This window comes from Lycorma delicatula, chromosome 13 (genome assembly GCF_047948215.1).
Source record: "Lycorma delicatula isolate Av1 chromosome 13, ASM4794821v1, whole genome shotgun sequence".
In the NCBI taxonomy this organism is placed as follows: Eukaryota; Metazoa; Arthropoda; class Insecta; order Hemiptera; family Fulgoridae; genus Lycorma; species Lycorma delicatula.
In genome coordinates this window covers 19138660-19158449 of record NC_134467.1, presented here as the reverse complement: position 1 = coordinate 19158449, position 19790 = coordinate 19138660, and the positions used below count along the sequence as shown (strand labels likewise).

The 19790-nt window shown below is 29.5% G+C and overlaps 1 protein-coding gene across 1 annotated transcript in view; it reads right to left on the bottom strand.

Moving 5' to 3' along the window:
• Nucleotides 1–19790, bottom strand: part of DCX-EMAP (Doublecortin-domain-containing echinoderm-microtubule-associated protein) — a 197633-nt gene that overhangs the window by 41659 nt on the left and 136184 nt on the right. Inside the window, exons 9-10 of the mRNA XM_075381299.1 lie at nucleotides 16655–16804; nucleotides 10259–10430 (exon numbers count right to left, since the gene is read on the bottom strand). Coding sequence (XP_075237414.1) covers nucleotides 10259–10430; nucleotides 16655–16804 — 322 coding nt within the window. The remainder of the gene's footprint in view (nucleotides 1–10258; nucleotides 10431–16654; nucleotides 16805–19790) is intronic.

Genomic DNA, 19790 nt, shown 5'->3' with positions numbered 1-19790 from the left:
AGCTTAACCTTGATAATATACTTCTTTATATTCAATTCAGAAAAAACATGATAGAAAAATACTTCATTCATCACTTTCATTTAATAAGCTGAACACAGAATGTTGTTGTTCTTGAGAACAGATATGGTTTGTTTTTTTTTTTAATAATTTATCTCATGTTGGATCATGTTAAACCATGTCACACCATATAAAGAATATAATTTACATAAAAAAAAAACCCCAATAGATATTATACACTTATGCCAGTGCTTTTTCCAATTTCCAACACACTTCTGGAACTCGATCTTTGGAATAGTGTTTAGTTCTTTCAGCTATTCGCTTTTAATCTTATCTATGCTTGTAAAACGTCAGCCCTTTAAGGTTCTTTTATTTTTGGAAATAGAAAATAGTCCAATGCGGCCATGTCTGGTGAATATGGTGGCTGGGGTATCATTACAGTGTTGTTTTTCACTAAAAATTGATGAACAAGCAACGAAGTGTGACCAGGCGCATTATCGTGATGCAGAATCAATGAATTGTTTTGCCACAAATCATTCATACAAACGGCGTTGAACTTGTAAGTAATACTCCTTATTGATGACCTTGTGGCAAGAACTTATGATGCATTATGCCGTTAAAATCGAAGAACACAGTAAGTATAACCTTCAAATTTGATCATACTTGTCAAGCTTTTTTCAGTTTTGGTGATCCAGAATGCCTCCCTGGGAAAATTGAGCCTTAGTTTCAACATCATATTCGTAAACCCATGTTTCATCACCTGCTATGACACATTTCAGTAGTTCTGCATTGTTGTTGGCTTCATTTAGAGAAACCTGAGCAACTTTCATTCGCCACTGTTTTTGTTCGAAATTCAGCAATTTTGGAATAAATTTTGCTGTTACACGTTTCATATCCAAAACATCTGAAAAAATTTCATATCCCAAAAATTGATACCCCAACATCATCAGCAACTTCTCTGATGGTGATTTGCTGATCATTCATAATAATTTCTTTCACTTCTTCCATGTTTTCATCAGTTGATGTGCTGGGGCATCTGAGGCGCTCGTCATCTTCAATGTCTTCACGACCTTCTTGGAAACACTTATACCATTCATAAACCCTTGCTTTACTCATAGCAGACTCACCAAAAGCAACATTTAACATTTTTAAAACATTGCTATACTTTATTACATTATTATAACAAAATTTAATATAAATTCTCTGATCCTTTATTTATATAAATAAAAAATCACTGATCGTACCAAAATACATGTTATCCTTTTGACAGCTGACAACAAACTAAACATCCAATATGGCTAAAAATGTACAGATAATTTTCAGACATGTTTACCAATACAACAATGAAAAAATCCCGAGAATCGAACTAATACAAGGGTTATTTTTTCAAGGTCCGATCGGTCACGAAATTAAAACCACAGTGAAAATAAAAAATTTTTTATTTGTAACAAGTACTTAATTACGCTATTTCTCTACATAGTCACCACTCCGATTTAGACATCTGTCGTAGCGCGGTACCAACTTTCCAATACCCTCGTCATAGAACAGAGCCGCCTGTGTTTTCACCCGTGTTTCTACGCTGGTCTGCAGCTCAATGTCTGTGCCAAAATGTTGTCCTCCTAGTCAGCGTTTCATGTGAGCAAAGAGGTGAAAATCGGATGGAGCCAAGTCCGGGCTGTATGGTGGGTGATCAAACACTTCCCGATGAAAACGCTGCAGGAGCTTCTTTGTTACAGCTGCAGTGTGCGGCCGAGCATTGTCATGGAGAAAGACAATGCCTGATGACAACATTCCTCTCTGCTTATTCTGAATTACCCTTCATAGAAGTTGAAGAGTCAGGCAGTATGAGGGTACAATGATGGTCGTGCCACGTTCCATGAATTCCACCAAGAGAACTCCATTCCGGTCCTAGAAAACAGTAGCCATACACTTTCTGTTGGAGAAAGTTCGCTTGAACTTCTTTGGTTTACTGGGAGAATGAGAATGCATCCACTGTTTGGATTGTTCTTTTGTTTCTTCAGTTTCAAAATGCACCCATGTCTCATCCCCTGTGACAATTTTGTTCAAAAAATCTTCTCCTTCATTGTGGTAGCGCTAGAGAAACGTTAGGGAGGTGTCCATTCTTATTATTTTGTGATGGTCGGATAGCATCTTGGGAACCCATCTTGCACACAGTTTGCGGTACTGAAGTCTCTCACTCACAATGGTGTAGAGAGCTGACCTTGAAATTTCAGGAAACAAATCACTCAATACAGAAATTGTGAACCAATGATTTTCTCAAATTGCCTCATCCACTCGCTCAAAGAGATCATCGGTTGACACTCGCTTCCTTCCCTGTCCGCCTGCATCATGAACATCTTCACATCCTGCTTTAAAGTTCATTGAAGTTTCACTGTACACATTACTTATTAGTCGATGCAAACAAGTAATAAAACAGTTGCAAACGATGTAAAAGAGTTGGACGTGATAAAGCCATATTGGAAAGAAGCTGAACAACAAAGTAAAGAATTAGAAAAAGAAGCAGCTAAAATGGAATTAAAAATTGGATTTGAGAGAAGAAAATTATTGACTAATGATAAAAACCGCTCAAATTTCCTCAGAGGAAGTGGATAATATCAAATATCTTGTAGAATGGATCAGTAGGAATTCTTTAGATAAAAAAGTGTTAACAGTTAGAACTAGTAAAATGAATAATTACAGTTGAATGAATGAATAATTATGAATTATATGAATGAATGAATATGATATGAATATAATGATTATGAATGAATTATTATATGAATAATTATGAATGAATAATAATGAATGAATAATTACAGTTGAAACTAGTAAAATAAATTTTGTTAGCTTTCCAGCTAACAAAAAGCATGTATAACAAACATGGAACTCAGAATTTTGAAACTATAAAACTGTGATAAATCCGGAAGCACTCTATCCTGCAGAAACCCTAAGACTGTCCACTAAAAAATCTAGAAAAAAAATAAAGGAAACTATAAGAAAATCTTTAGGTCTAAATTTCAAAATAAGCAGGTAAAAATTAATTATAAATATCAACTTTATACTAAAATTGAAAATGTCAGACACCATAATGAAATGAATTGCATTTTTCTTCCATTTATTTAGAGTGAATAACAGTAGATCAACTAAATAAATTTTTGATTTCTTCCAAAGTAAAACAAGGAATATAAAAACAAGGAACAAGCAATGTTCCTTGTTTTTATATTAATGATTATACAATATCTTTTCTAAAAAAAATGATCAAACCAAACATCAGAACTGTTTTCGAATAAATCAACGCAATACAACATACGAAAAAGGATCATATACTTTTGTTGCCATTTTTAATAAGTTACTAAAATGTTATATAAAATCCTCTTATCAATTTATTTAAAATACCGTTTTATTATGCAGTTATTATACAGTTTATCTTAAATACTACAGTTTATATCTGTATAAAAAATTTTTGTACAAAAATAATGTTAACCTTTCAATGAATTTATAAAAATAATACTAATTAAACAAATGTTTAAAAAACCTGAATTATTTATATCTTTGTTAAACACGTATGTACATACGTGTTCAAATAATTTTTATTTATACTTCTGATTTGTGATTCGCCTTATAGTTAATTTTCACGTTAACGTCCCTAACATGTTTATATTTAAAAAAATTAATAAAGTTTTTAAATACATATGTTTTTTTTTATTAACTGTATATTTTACAATCTGTTCTGAATCAAGGTTTTACTAAAGTTTCCCTTGATCTATCCAGGCAAAAACTGAGGCAATCCCTTTTTTTATCTATGAAATAGTATATCGATCTATTCCTGATTGATCTACATAATGTTATTATTATCTACTGATTAGAATAAAACATTTATTTATTAGTTATTTATTTGTTTTTACATCACTATTGTAGCTATTTTTTTTTTTTTTAATTTATTTCAGTGTTCAAGAATGGAGAGATGGTGATAATATAGTTAGAACTGTTGAAAAATTATTACGTCTTCCTAGGCAAACATTCAGTCATGTCAGGTAAGTTAAAAACTATGAACATATCACATCACATTCTGTTATAATAAAAAAAAAATGATACTATTTTGAGTTTTTATTCTTTTGTGTTATATTTTATATAAGTTTAAATAAAGTTAAAGAAAAATTATTCAAACAAATTTTTTGTGAAGCAAATTTTTATTAATAGTAGTTTTAAATATAGAAAGGTGTGAGATAAGAATTTACCCAAATTTTTATTTTTCTTTGATTTGTTTGTTTCTGGAATATAATAAAGGAAATAAAATAAGAATAAGATTTCATAAATAAAAATAAAAATGTTTATCTGCTGACTGTAATATTATTTTGGCTGAAACTGATATAAAAATAAAAAGATTTTAAAACTTCAGTTTCAATGTTTACTCTTGTAAAACAGATGTAATGAAATGCAGTGGAACAATTTTTAATAAAGACTTAAATATTAAATTTAAAGAAATTGCTATACCAGAAGTTGTAACATTTTTTTAAGTAATTAAATAATAAGGGATAGATTTTTTCAAGAATCATCCTCAACAGGATCGCTTCACTACTTTAGAAAGAACTAGGAGAATATCAGAGGGGTTTCAACCCTGGAGGAGCTGACCAGACCAGATCATGAATCAAGCTAATAATGGATTACAACAGGAAAAGAAAGAGACATGGTGATAAGATTTGTAGTTTCAAGAAAGCTTATGACTGCATTCACTTAGAATCCCTACTGAAAATTCTAAAATACCTCAAACTACACATCAAATTAATAAACATAATAAAACTGACCCTCACAATCACTAAGTCAGAGGTAAAATTCAGAGGCAAGCTCTTGGAACCGTTTGAAATCAAGACAGGACTGTGCCAAGCCGATGGGTTCGCACTACTATTATTCAACTGCACTCTAGAAATGGTAATGAGGGAATGGCTTAAAAAATGCACCCCAAAAATAAAAATAGGCTTAAAAATCAAAACAAACTGTCTTGATTTTGCCGATGACTTGACACTACTGGCAAACGACATAGATGAAGCTAAATCAATCATAGATACTAGAATTTGAAAATATTGCAAATAAATTTAGCCTCAAAATATCATTTGAAAAGACAGAAATTATGCCCCAAAAACCATGACAATAAAAAGAAGTAAATATAAACGGTAATAAAATCAAAATAATAACCCAATTTAAATACCTTGGAGAAATAATAACAAACAATCTAAACAGAAAACCTTGATCCAGATAAGAAGAAACAAACTAGTTAAAGCTCAAAAATTAATCCGGTACACTTACAATAAAATATGCATATCAACAAACGCAAAAATAAGATGCTACAACACAGTTTTAAAACCGGAAGCCACTTATGCAGCAGAAACACTCTTCCATCTTTCACCTGAATGAACAATCAAAGACAAACTTCAGAAGAAGAATTGGAAGAACCTTCATCAATAAAAAGTACCAGAAAGACGGGCAGTGGTGGATTGTGGCCAACAAAATCATATACAAAGAATTAGAACCCATCACTGATACCACGCATTAAGTGAAGACTAGGATTTTATGTTGAGGATGCAAGATTCAAAACTTCTGAAACAGTTACAATGTCGACTTAAAAAATACCAAGATAGGATGCAGATGGATCAGAGAAATAGGAGAGGATCTGAAGGAAATTGGCCTTACACCAGAAGATACCACTGATAAGATACAATTAAACAAGAACAAAAATACTCACTTCATATTCACAAGAAAGAAATTCACAACACGAACATTTTCAACACTAGAAAGGGCACAAAGATTGAATGTATGAAAAAGTTGTGAGAGGACCGCAAGGGCCAAACAGTCCCATAGAAGAGACTTGGATAGTGGACTGACTAAAGTGATCCTATGAGGTCATAAAAGGTAATAATAATAAGAAGAAATGGACAAAAAACCAATGATTTATTATTACAGCAGTCCGGAACAAACAAGTAGAACTTTTATGTAGAAAAAGAATATGCTAATGTAAACATAAATTAAAGAATTAGAAAAAAATTCTTAAAAATACTTTAATGAACTGTATTTACGAGGAGCATTCAAATTTGATTTGTAATATTTATTTATTCAAAAACTAATGTAAAGCAAATAAGTTAGACACTTTTATATTTCAACATACTCCCTCCTTTTCAATGCATAGATGCCATCTTCAGAGTAGCTTCTATATTTCTTCAGAAAAATACAGTATTTCTGTGGTTGCTGACAAATCCACTCTCAAACAGCTTCATTGGAACAAAGCTATTTACCCTCTACAGCTTCTCTTAAAAGTCCAAACACATGGAAGTCAGAGAATGTGAGGTCCAGACTATATGGTGGTATGGCAGAATAGTCCACTTTAATTTACGGATTTCAGCCATAGTATGACAGACTAAATGACGGTGCATATTGTCCTGTAAAAAACAGATGGCCTGTTGATATTTTTCCACTTGTTTCAGATGACTGCTTAACTGAACATTTTATTAAATTTAAGTAATATTGAGCATTTATAGGGTACTGCTCTGGAAATCAGTGTATAGAACACTCTGTATCCTGAAGAAATGAAGCCATAATTTTTCCTGCTGAAAAGGGGGTTTTCACTTTTGGAGAGGATGTTGCTGTTCCATCGATACTCTTTTGCTTTCTGGGATAAACATCTCAAGAACGATCGAACTGAGACAGTACACTTCATTTACACTCATACATCATCCTCTAAAGTATTATCATAAAGGTAATTACAGAAAAAGAAAAAGATATTAAATGAAACAAAATGTTCAATATTGTAAACAAAAAACAATTAAAATTTATTAATCAATTAAATATCAATAACTGAATCGATAAATATCGTAGATGATTTTTACATATATTGTAATCGCGGTTTTCAGATTTCAATGGAAATATCTATTTTGACCATCCCTGAATCCAGTTTGACTACTTTCAGTGTGTCATCTGTTCGTACGTAACTCGCATAACTCAAAAACGATTAGCAGTAGAATGCTGAAATTTTGGATTTAGGACTGTTGTAACATCTAGTTAAACACCTCCCATTTTTATTGCATTCGACTGAACCAAAAGTGTCAAAAAAAACTCAAAATCCAAAACTTTTAAATTTATTACTGCAGTAATAAGCCCTCATTGAAAGCTTTTTAACGATATATAATAAGTGGTACTTTTTTCATCAGTTCCAGAGTTAGAACAAATTAATATTTTAATTATCGAATTATTTTGATATTATAAGGAGAAGAAACATCGGCGAGAATTTGTCTTTTTTTATTTAAATATATTGATTTATTTATGATTATTATTAACCTCAGATTGTAAAAAAAAATTACGATAAATATTAATTTAGTAATAAAAAAAAAAATTAAAAAATATCAGAAATTATTAATGAAATAAAATTTTATGTACTTTTCACTTTTCTTTTCAAAAAAAAATGTGTATATGTAATTTAATAGGCGTACAAGGAAGTTATGTACGCCTATTTTATATCAGATTTTTTTAAATATTTTTAAATTAAATATCTCTCAGTCTGAAAAAAAAATTATGTACTCACATACACACGCGCGCGCGCATAATATTTGTATTTTTTTTTTAAATAAAATTTCAAAACAATTTTTTTTACAAATAATTTTTATTAAAATAAAATAATTATACATTAATAAAATAATAATTTTGTACACAATTTATATTCATTCATATATAGAAATTTTGTCGCATTAAAATTTTGTCATACAGAAATTTTGTCGCATTAAAATTTTGTCATACAGAAATTTTGTCGCATTAAAATTTTGTCATACAGAAATTTTGTTTTATGTATTCGATATACGTTGAATTTTGATGATGCTTCTTGTAAAATTTACTCTTCAAATTTAGATAACTTTGAATTTTGATGTTTATAAAAATTTTAATTTCTAAATCTTGATAAAATTATAATTAAATTCTTCAAGATCAACGCACCCACTACGTATTTTAGTAGTGGGGCGCTGAATACTGCGTAAATAATAACACCAACAGCGAATGAAGCGAAGTTGTATAATAAAATAAAAAACAAATATATTAGATAGTTCAACATAATTTAGTCGATTAATATGTTTTATCGTATTTTATTATTAGTTTTCTTATATCACCTTTCTTCTTTAATCTTACTGTTACGGTTGTCTTACGCAGAATGATTTTAATAAGATTTAACGTATGTTGCTATGAGATTAAATTAACAATGATGTATGTAATACATTGTTTAATTTTATAAATATTTTATTCAGTTTTTAAACACTCCTTTGTAATTATAATTCGAGTGAACGCGCGTGCGCATAAAAAAAATAGGTCCATGAATTTTTAGTTTTGATTAACCTGGGATAGAAATTAAAAAAATTTGTCGAAAACGCGTTTTAGGTTGTTTTTTGTTTTTCTTTCCGTAGGGGGAGAAAAAGCTCTGCCAGCCGACGTCAGGCCCGCACTGACGGCAGTGCGGGGCTCTCACACTTTAAAAAACCTCCCCTCTTATCATGCAGGGGCCGGATCTAAGCCATATTGTATTTTTAGTCCCTGCACGATCACCCAGGCACTCTACTATCCGAATTCGTATGACCGGAAGGCTTCAGGAGGGTGTCTCAGAGGTTGTAACTCAAATTTTTTAAATTGTATCACTCTTTGTAAGATTTTAAAGGTTTCTTTAAGATAAGGGAAATAATATTAATAAAAATTTGGTACGATGTACCCAAAATAGCGGCAGGATAAAATTTGGTTTTTGAAAAATATTATATTGATAATTTATGGAAAAACTGTCGCAAATAAATAATATTATAAAAATTTAATAAAGTTGATAATATCAAAAAAAATTTATTAAAAGGATTTATGTATTAAATATAAAGTTTTCTTATTTACTTACATTTCATTTTAATAAATATCGGGAATGACCTCCTTCTGTTGTTTGACAGGATGTGTGGGATGATACTGCATTATTCAATGATTCCCTACGGATATTTTGTGTTGATTCTCGAATTTTATTTTATAAATTATCGACATCTTGGACCGACAATTTTCTCGAATTGCCTCATCCACTCGCTCAACGAGATCATCGGTTGACACTCGCTTCCTTCCCTGAGCGCCTGCATCATGAACATCTGCACGTCCTGCTTTAAAGTTCCGCACTTTGCTGTCACTCATTGAAGTTTCACCATACACATTACTTATTTGTTGATGAATATCAGCCGCATTACACCCCTCAGCCTGAAGAAATCGAATTATCACACGCACTTCACACTTGCCGGAGATGCTATTGTTGTAGACATGTTTACGTGCTAGCTGCGCGTTCAGAACTAAACGAAGTGAGGCGGCGTGATTGAAGACCATACTAGAGATGCTGCGCAAAGGTTCATCCGATTTTTGCACGGATTTTTATTTCGTGACCGATCGGATCTTGAAAAAAAAATAATCCTCGTACAACCGGCGAAATTTCAAAATTCTTGTTACTTTTTGAATACACCTCATATAGTATTGAAATTTTTTTTTATTTACCAAAACCATTTCTTTAAAAAATTTGTTTCATCTGATATTTTCAATCTTTAATTTTTCAAACTCTGAGACTTCAATTTTTGAACTAAAAATTTATTTGTGTAAAAATTTAAATCTTTTGAAAATATTCTTTGCAAACGTTTTTAGTTTCTGTGTGGGACCAAGTAAAGTACTATTTTTACTACCTAGTGGATGGATAATAATAATAATGGCTAAAATTCCTATCCGATGTATAAGGGTAATTAGGAAGGACTTCCTCCTAATGCCCTTAAAAAAGGTGGTATATTAATAATTTGTTGTTTTACTCTATCCGTTCCATTCTGTCTAATGGCTGTAATACATTTAAAGGACTTAATATACAAGATTTATTCTATTCTTAACATATCTTATCTTTATTGTGATGGTCTTACTTCGAAGAATAAATATCACCTTATTTCCAATGAGTTTAACATACACATCTGTAAAAGTACATTTAGTTCAGTACATACATTTTCAGTTCGGTGAAAATGACATCCATTGAGTGGAATAGTAATGATATTTAATTCCATGTAATTATTTCACTTCTTATTTTCCTTATAACGGTGCCTGGTTATTTTTGATAGTAACAGTGTTTTCAGCTTAAATTTATGATCATCGTTACTCATCGTTACTTAATATAAATGATGAAATAATTTTTTTAGATCGATTAAGTATTACTAATATTAATTGTAATAAATTGAAAATTACTTACAAGGTGAGAATAAGCAATGGCAGTGACACCGATTTCAAATTCACCCATACCGAAAAGGTAAAGAGTTAGTAATGTTTCTGTGCTCCATATACGTACATGTGCTTGAGTTTTACGATTACGACCACCACGTTGACCTGAAGCAACCATTTCTCGTGATGGATGAAGATCCATACTAAAAAAAGAAAACATTTTTTTAAAAATATACATGTTATATATACATAATTCTTAAATGCAAGCTCTTTTTTGCATATACTTAGTAAAAAGATATAAAAATATTGTTCATTAATCCCAAAAATATGATTGTTAACTTTTATAATAAATATATAGAAAGTAATAAGGTAGCGTGATAGGACAAGAGTTATTGAGCATTGATTAAGTTTCTTTCCTCCACCAATTACATTAATCGTTAGAAAATGAGTTTACATTCCAGTATACTCTCACTATTTTAAAAACATTACTATACAACATCGGTGTAAATAATATGTATTATTGCATATGATTATGAAATGCAATGTAGTTTACCCATACATTTTAATTACTGAAATAGTGAAAAGCGGCAATGTCAGTTAGAATTGCAGAAAACAATTTGGTTCCCAAAGATTGGTTTTTTCTGCTACATGAATATGTTTAAGTGACTATTTAATAAATTTGGAAAACTCAAATGGTAGTTTCTAAAAACTTTTTCACAATATTACATGCTAATGCTCACAATAGAATCAAAGGAATTTTATGAACATCAACTGTTTCATGAAAATAATTCCTATTCTTATTTCTAATCCCATTGTATGGAATCATTTACCTGAAATATTTTTGGTAATGAGTACAATTCTTTCAATAATTATCAACATCTAAGTTTTAGTCGTTTTATTACTGATTGCAAAAAGGAAACATTCTTTTGATTTGTGACAAATCCTATTAAATAACCTTTGTTCATGTGGTTTATGTCCAAATTCATCAATTTCTACCATCATTTCTGGACTACCTTCAATGTTCAAAAGTTAAAATGTTATTTTATCAAGTAGAAAAAATGACTTATTCTTCTAAGTAATGATTTCAAAGTAATTGCAATGTCGTTTACTCTATCCCCAGTATGCGTACCTGCAATCTGAAATTATTAATTTCATGTTATGTTCATCTTGATATGTTCTAATGTGATGAATTATATTGTACCCAATTAAATGTGAATTACATTTTGCTTATTTTAACAATATTCTAATGAAATTATTCAATTCTATCAATTTGAAATAATATAAATGGAATAGAAAAAAAATGATGGCAGCAAAATATTATTTCAGTCATATGAATAATTATTCAATGGAAATTTACCAATTACAATTGTGTTAAAGTATTGTTGACGTTTGCCTATCATATTACATGCATTTATTTGGTGGTAAATACATATTTTATCATAACAGGGATAAAGATAGTAAAATAAATAAGTAAGAACAATGTGGAAAAGATAAGTGAACAGAGAATTATAACAGTAGAGGTAAAACACAATGTAACCAAAAAGGTCAGTTTTCATTTGCTGGTTAACTTTTAAAAAGAATCTTAAATTTCATCATACTTTATAGTAATGTTCATCCTCTCAGTCCCTCTGATTTTACAAACCATCTAAAATGTTAACATGAATAACGAAAGTATGCAGCAAACTTATAATATTTATGTAATACAATATTTTTTATGAAAAATCATTAAAGTTCAAGAAATAAAAATAGGCAAGTAAATATTTTACTAACATCAAGGCCCTTAGTAGAAACTTTAGAAAAATTATACTCTTACCTAGCATTTAAATAAATTTAAGGGATATGATAACGTTAGATGAAATAAAACTATACGTCAAATCTGTATTTTAAAGGTATCAAAACAATTTTTTTTAAAATATAAATGAAGTCGAGATTGATGTGCAAGGTAAGAAGACATTTGTTAGTAAATGTAGATCAACACTGAAAATTCCAAATGGAAAAAAAAAACAGGATATTTTTAATTCTTACAACTGTTTAATCTTGCTACCTGGGTTTACTATATCGGCTAGGTAACCATAATATAGTTTGCCTTCAGAGATACCTTAAATTTTTAAATATTGTAATAGAATTTTGATTCCCATAGAAAGCCACGAAGGACTTATGAAACTTATTATCATTTTATTATTTGATTTAATAGATAAATGAAGAAATATGACATACTATTTTATCAGTACTTTTTCTACTTTTAAATTAGATTACTGGGCTGCATAACTACGCTTGACAGTGTAATGTAACAGCTATACAACTTTATATTAAAATATTTTGAAATAAAACTAAAAATTATTGTAAAAAAAAAAAAATCAACCAGCACAATGAAGAGGCAGGTAATTTAATTTAAAAATCAGAGATGATATATTGCATATTACCCAATCATTAAAAATTATATTTTTATTAAAAATCATCAATCTTAAAAAAAGACATCCAAAAAGGAGATGTTTCGAACCCCTTACTTTTTTAAAATAATTTCATCCTGTATCAACAAAAGTAAATCTCTTTGTTCCAGTAAATTAAGCAGTGCATCTATGTAGACTTATTAATAAAAAAAAACTAAAGGATTAAGTATTTATTAAACATTAGTTATGATGTATTTCTTACAACTAGAAATATTACACGTTAATTTTATATACTTATGTTTAAGTTAAGCATAAAGCTCGATGTTTAATTTTTTTAAATTTAATTTACATTTATTATATTAAGTCATCATGGTACTTATTTGTTTAGTCCAAGGGGTAAGTACTAAAATATATCTTCATGGGACACTACCGTTAAAACTTAATTTACGCTTGTAAAGATTATAATATTTTCTTTTATTTTTCTCATAATTAAAAATTTTTTTTAGTAACTCTATTTTTACTTTTCTGTATAGATAGCGCTATAGCAGAGCTATTCCTCTAGAAGGGAGAGTATTGTAATCGGTCCAATTTGAGCATGTGTGGTTTTCACCGGATCTTGACTTTTGACACCTAAGGAATGGAAATTATCCAGATGGTAATGTTCGTATTATGCATGTGTGTTCAGTGTTGGCTCACCTTATTTCCCCAGAACCGCTTGACAATTTTGACCAAACTTGGTCAGATTACTTCTATATATGGGGCATTGATTCCATTAAATTTTCAACTTAAAAGGTCAGTGGGGTGAGGCTGGATTAAAGAAAACAAAAATAAAAATAAATTTTAACATAAAGATAATCTATCTAAATAATCGGTCACCCTCAATATCTTGAAATTTTGCCTAATTAAGGTCATATTTTTTTGTAGGCACAAATGTTAACAATTAAAAAAAAAACAATATTTGCAAAAATATTTTTTTGCAAAATTTCACCCCCAACCCAAAAAATTCTCTAAACTAGCAACTAAGTGGGCATACTGCTTCAATAGTACCCCTGTCACCACATTACTGTTGCAGTCAGCCAGTTTGGAATTTCCCTTTATCCCTGTGGAAAATTCCATTTTCCCTTGTCCTTTTGAACCAGGAAGTTTGAAATTCCATACGGTTGCCAACCAAACTATTTTTTTACACTTTTAATATTAACTATTCATTTTATTTTATTTAGTTAATATTTCAAAGGCTGGTAGCACTGATGGAGAGCTGTTGTTGTCATCTACTATATTGACATTAAAGGTGAGTGGTAGAATTAAATAAATGAATTATATTTAAAGTGTAAAAAAGTAAATCGGTCTAGCCGGGTCTCGAACTCGATTGCCCGGTCGACTCGGTACCTGGTGTGTTAAGCCTCGGCAGCTACTCCAATCTACCGACTGTAAAAGTGAAATTTGTTCTATGTAAGTTGTGAGATTACATTAGTTCAGTTAGTGCCGACAGTCACTGCTAGTACTGCCACACCCACGCGAATTAAATACAGTATGCATCTGCGCTTTAATCGTTGAATTAAATAAACGAAAAAATATTATATGTAAATAAAATGATATATATTTTTAATTAAGTTGTGTGTGTAAGCTGTGCATCATTAACAACCCACAGTTGTAAGATTTTCCCAGAACACATGTTATCAGTTTTTTAACTTGTATTATTAAATAATTCTTCACATTTATTATTCCACAAACCTATGTCATGTCAAGTATATATATTGCATAAACTCAATTATTTTTTTTACCTTATTTTTTATTCATCATAACAATAAGAAACTAAAAAGCATCTTTCTTAATCTGTAATAAGGCGTTACATCATACAAATTAGTCTTAAATTACATAAAATCAAAGCTATCACTACTTTTTTGTTGTACTAATTAAAATTAATCCTGACACGATTAATATTAATTAATAAAGAAATTTAATCTAAAAGTATGGTGGAATACAGTTATTAGAAAAAATACATATTTAGATTTGTTCCAAAAGATTTGATAAACCACATTTATTAATAAATTATTTGTTTCAATATTATTCTACGTGACATCAGAAGCCTAGTGTATATAAGCCCCAGCAGGGTTGCCACAAGCAAGACTCATGACTCTCACCCTACCTTAGTCATTCACTCGGACAGTTCTAGTCATCGCATTTGTCAATCACAAGGGACAGGAAGCAACAAGACCATTCCAAGGACTTTTCACCTACTTCTCTCGCAATGTTCCCGACAAACTTCGTCCAGCAGCTATTATGACGACTCCAGCCTGATACGATTTGTTCAATACAGATAATTATTTTTTTTATCAAAAGGTTACTTACACAAGTATAATTTCAATGCTATTTCCACAACCCTGGAAGCAGGAGTATCTGCACAACCACCAGGAGCTAGCCACCTCTAATACTTTTATCAATTTTAAATTTCAAACTTAAAGACTTTTTCTATTTTCAGCAATAAAGATCATAATTTTCTTTTTTCTTTTTGCAAACTTTAACTTCTTTTTATTACAATCTATTTTCATTGCATCAATAAATCAAAAGTATTTAATATTTTATATCAATATAACAAACTAAAAAATCACTTTTGACATGCCAGAAGACAGAGGTAGATTTCTCCGGTGCTAAGTAGGGGATAAAAAAGATTTCTACCTTAAAGTTAAGAAAAACTTAAAATTTACTCAATACAACAATTGTTGCATGCGAAAAAAGTTTCATATATTTAGCATTCGTCAAGCCCCATCTTCTCATAATTCTAGCAACATTTTGGTCATCCCTTGCCGTAAGGGTTGGTCACATCAAAAATTGTTTCAGACAAAAGTTTTAGGTAATGTTTAGAGGACTAACAACCGATATTGCTTTAAACCGATTCGATACTGTGCCTGTTAAGGGAGGTATGATTTTTTTGTCTTCGAAACCCCATTTTTCCAAGACCCTGAGCCAATGGTTGGTGATATCAAAAAACTTTACTTAGATAAATTTTAGGCCCTTATCCAAAGAATAGTAGGAACTTTAAACAAATTCGATATTTTACGAAATAAGAGAGTTCTAGCGATATATTGTTTTTTTCGTAAAAGCCCCCCATTGCTCCATGGTTCGATTTTGCTGATTAACAAACTTGACAAACTTGACTTAACAAACTTGAGAGGAGGTCTTTATATTTTATATATTAATTTGAAAGTGGTTGGTAAAAAATTACAACAGTTATTGTGTCCACAAGAAAGTGAAATATATATATATAAATGTAAATACAGACTTTTGAATTGACAGTGATTTTGGGGTCTGGGGGATGTGAAACGCAAAAATATGTTGAAATTTTACAGAAGTCGAGTCATGGTACCCCTTACAATAGGTAGCTTTCTTATGAAATCTACCTAAAAAATAAACTTTACCTTCAACCTCACCATTAATATTATTTTATTTTATATTAATTACAATATCACATATAATTAGTCTTAATTTTATTATATATTTTATGATTTTATTTTGTGTCTTATTTATATAAAATGTGTAGATATAGGAAAATCAGCAGTACCAGAACTCTTACAGTTATTGAAAATTTGTAAAATATGATTTCAATTTATTACACCAATGTAATTTTTTTTCTTATTTGTAATTTCATTGCACAGTAAAAACATATTCTCTTAATTTAAGTGACAAAATCCTGCTTCAGCCTTAAAGTTCTGAATTTTGAATGCTGACCAAGTTTGGCATTTTTAATATGCTAAAAATTAATTTCTTATAATTAACTATAATTGGAAGATAAACCTATAATCTTTAAAATAAAAAAATAATAAACAATTGATTTTTTGTTAGCGAAATAATTTAAACTTAAAATTTGAACAAAAATTAAAGACAGAACAATAAAAAAAACAATTATAATGAATATTAAATAAAAAATTGGTCATCCATTAAATAGATTGTAGATATTTAAACGAAAAGTAACATTTTGTCCTATTTATATATTAAGTGCCACTAAAAAATGTTGATTATCATAAAAATTGTTTTATTACCATTGTATATCTTCCGTATGACCAGTATAATGTCTTTGTGCTTCTTCATCCCTATCATACAATACTGCAATAGCACCAACATAATAAAGTAACTCGCCAGTCGGTAACACCCATAAATTTCTTTTAGTATCATGACCTCTGTAACCATATCTGATTTTTTATTGAATTAAGGATTATATAAATACATTTTTTTATACCTAGTCTAAAATTATGTACTTAAATTTTATAAATAATATTAAGCCTATTTTTGTAATATTAAATTCACAATATTTAAAAAATTGAAATTTTAATGGAGGAAAGGTAAAACAGTTATTTTTTATTGAAGAACAATAATCAAAATTATAAATTCTATTTTTTTCACATTTTTATGTAAAAATATTCATTTCTAATTTTATGTTACATGGTTAAATAAATAAATACAAAAAACTGATTATTTCTGTACTTATGGAGAAATTAATAAAAAAAAATTCCAGTTAGTCAGCTTCAGTTATTTTTTTGACATAACAGAACATGAATCATAATAAATTTTAATATTACTCATTAAAAAAAAAAAATGTTTTTTTCTTTTTAATAAATAAATATAATATTTATAATATAATATTTAATAATTATTAATAAAATATAGAAGACTAAAATGATGGCTATAGATCCTTTAGTTATTAATTCTGTGAATATTAATGGAAACAAAGTAGAACTTGTAGAAAAATTTAAATATCTAGGAGAGATCATTACTTGTAATTGTAACGAAAAACAAAATCGGACCGAAAGACTTAATAAATTATTTAAAACGCTACAAGTAACCAAAAATACTTACAACAAAAAATCGCTCTCGATTAACACTAAAATTAGACATTACAAAACCGTGGTTAAACCGGAAATTACTTACACAAGCGAGACTTTATTTAGATTAAATCAGAAAAATAGGACTGAACCTTTGCTTAAAGTTGAACGCAGGATTCTTAGTACCTGCATAAACAAAAATATAAACACGAAAATCAGTACAGATTATTGCCTAATAAATTTCTGTACGAAAACTTGGAATCCTTAACTGATACTATGAAAAAGAAGCAAATTTCTTTCTGTGTACACTTGTTAAGATTACCGCAGGATAGGATTACTAAGAGAATTATCGATCGATTTTGGTCTTTAAAAAATCCGCCGTTATGGATCAAAGAAATTAAAGAAGACATGCAAGAATTAAATTTGACTTACGAAGATTTACTTAATAAATCTGAAAAATTAAAATTTGTTATTAAAGATCCGAATACCGACTTTAAAGTAAGAATTTTTAATTATACAAAAAGGGTTTATTCAGAAGAGGATCGTAAAGCAAAATCATTAAGAACGAATAAATATTGGGAGAAAGTAAAAGGTAAGAACTTAAAGGCCAAAAGATCGGCAAAAAAGACTTGAATTATTCTGACTAAAGTGGTCCTTTGCGGCCTTAAAAGTAAAAAAAAAAAAACATTGATAAATCAATATATTTAGATTAAAAATTTTTAAAAATAAATTACAAAAAAAAAGTTAAAAAAAAGGAGATGAAGTCTGATTTGAATCGATCTGCCTTCCACTCAGATCCAAATATTTCATTAATTAAAATTTTATTTGGCTAATACTCTGCAACCAATGAACCAGAATGAAAAAAAAAATGAAACAGGAGAAGGTTACTAAATATTACATCAATATTTATTATCAAGTAGACTGAAACAAATGCATAAATTAAAAAAAATTATATATTTATACAAGAGAAATGGAGAACCAAGTAAGAGAAGAATCCTATTTAAATATTGAAAACTAGTAGACAAATTTTATAGCAATCCTCAAAATTATTCTCACATACTATAAGATCCATACTTAATGTTTAAAAAAAAAAATTTTTCATGAGCGAATTATTTCTAATTCTAAAAGAAAATAACTTTATTGAACTTTTTCTATAAAAAGTTAAATTAGTATAAGGCACCTAAGATTCATATTACTGTGTCTAATAAGGGAAAGGCAAGGGCTTCAGGATACTGAATTGAACCATAATGTGTGTGTGAATAGTAGTACACAGTTTACTCATCTTCATCGCAAAATATTAACACGCAATATTCAATTATAATCAAGAAAAATGGCCCCAAAAATTTCCTTAGCATTTTATATTAGTTTATATATTAATTATGTTTCACGTTGCTTAAGTAGATATATGATGTAAGTGAAAACATTTTAGATCTGCAACCATGCACACAAATTTGACTTCATATATATATATATATATATATATACATATATTAACTTTAACCAATACCCAGTCCAGAGTGAAATTCAGAGGTGAACTCTCTCAACCCTTCTACATAAAAACTGGATTGAGGCAAGGAGACGGCCTCTCACCACTCCTTTTTAACTGCGCCCTCGAATTTGTCATGAGAAAATGGTATGAAATAAATCCCAAAAATATAAAAATGGGTACTAAGAAAAACTCCATCGCACTAAATTGCCTAGGATTTGCAGATGACCTCGCTCTTTTAGCAAATAATATTCAAGAAGCCAAAACACAAATCATGAGCCTTCAAAACCTAGCACAAAAGATAGGGCTTCATATCTCTTTTCAAAAACTGAACTAATGGCCATAGATCCTATGGTAATAGAGCATTTTACAGTAAACAATCAGAAAATTAAAATAGTAAAACAATTTAAATATCTAGGGGAAATAATAACTTATAATTTAAATGAAAAAGTGACTGGCAAAACAGGACAAATAAAATGATTAAATCCCAAAAATTAACTTGGTCAACATATAACAAAAAATGCCTTTCTGCTAAAACAAAACTTAAACATTATAAAACTGTAGTACAGCCAGAAGTCACCTATGGAAGCGAGACCCTTTTCAAAATCACTCAAAAAAAACGAATTGAAAAAATTCTGAAAATAGAGAGGAGAATTGTCAGAACATGTATCATTAAAAAACCAAAAAGAAGGCCAATGGTGGATTGTGCCAAATGAGGTGGTGTATCGAGAAATAGAGCCTGTTACTGATACTATGCGGAAAAAAAGAATCTCTTTCTTTGGTCATCTCATAAGGACACCGGAAACAAGACTGTCAAGAAATATCATTGAAAAGCTCTGGTTCCAAAAGCTAGAAAAGTAGGATGGATCA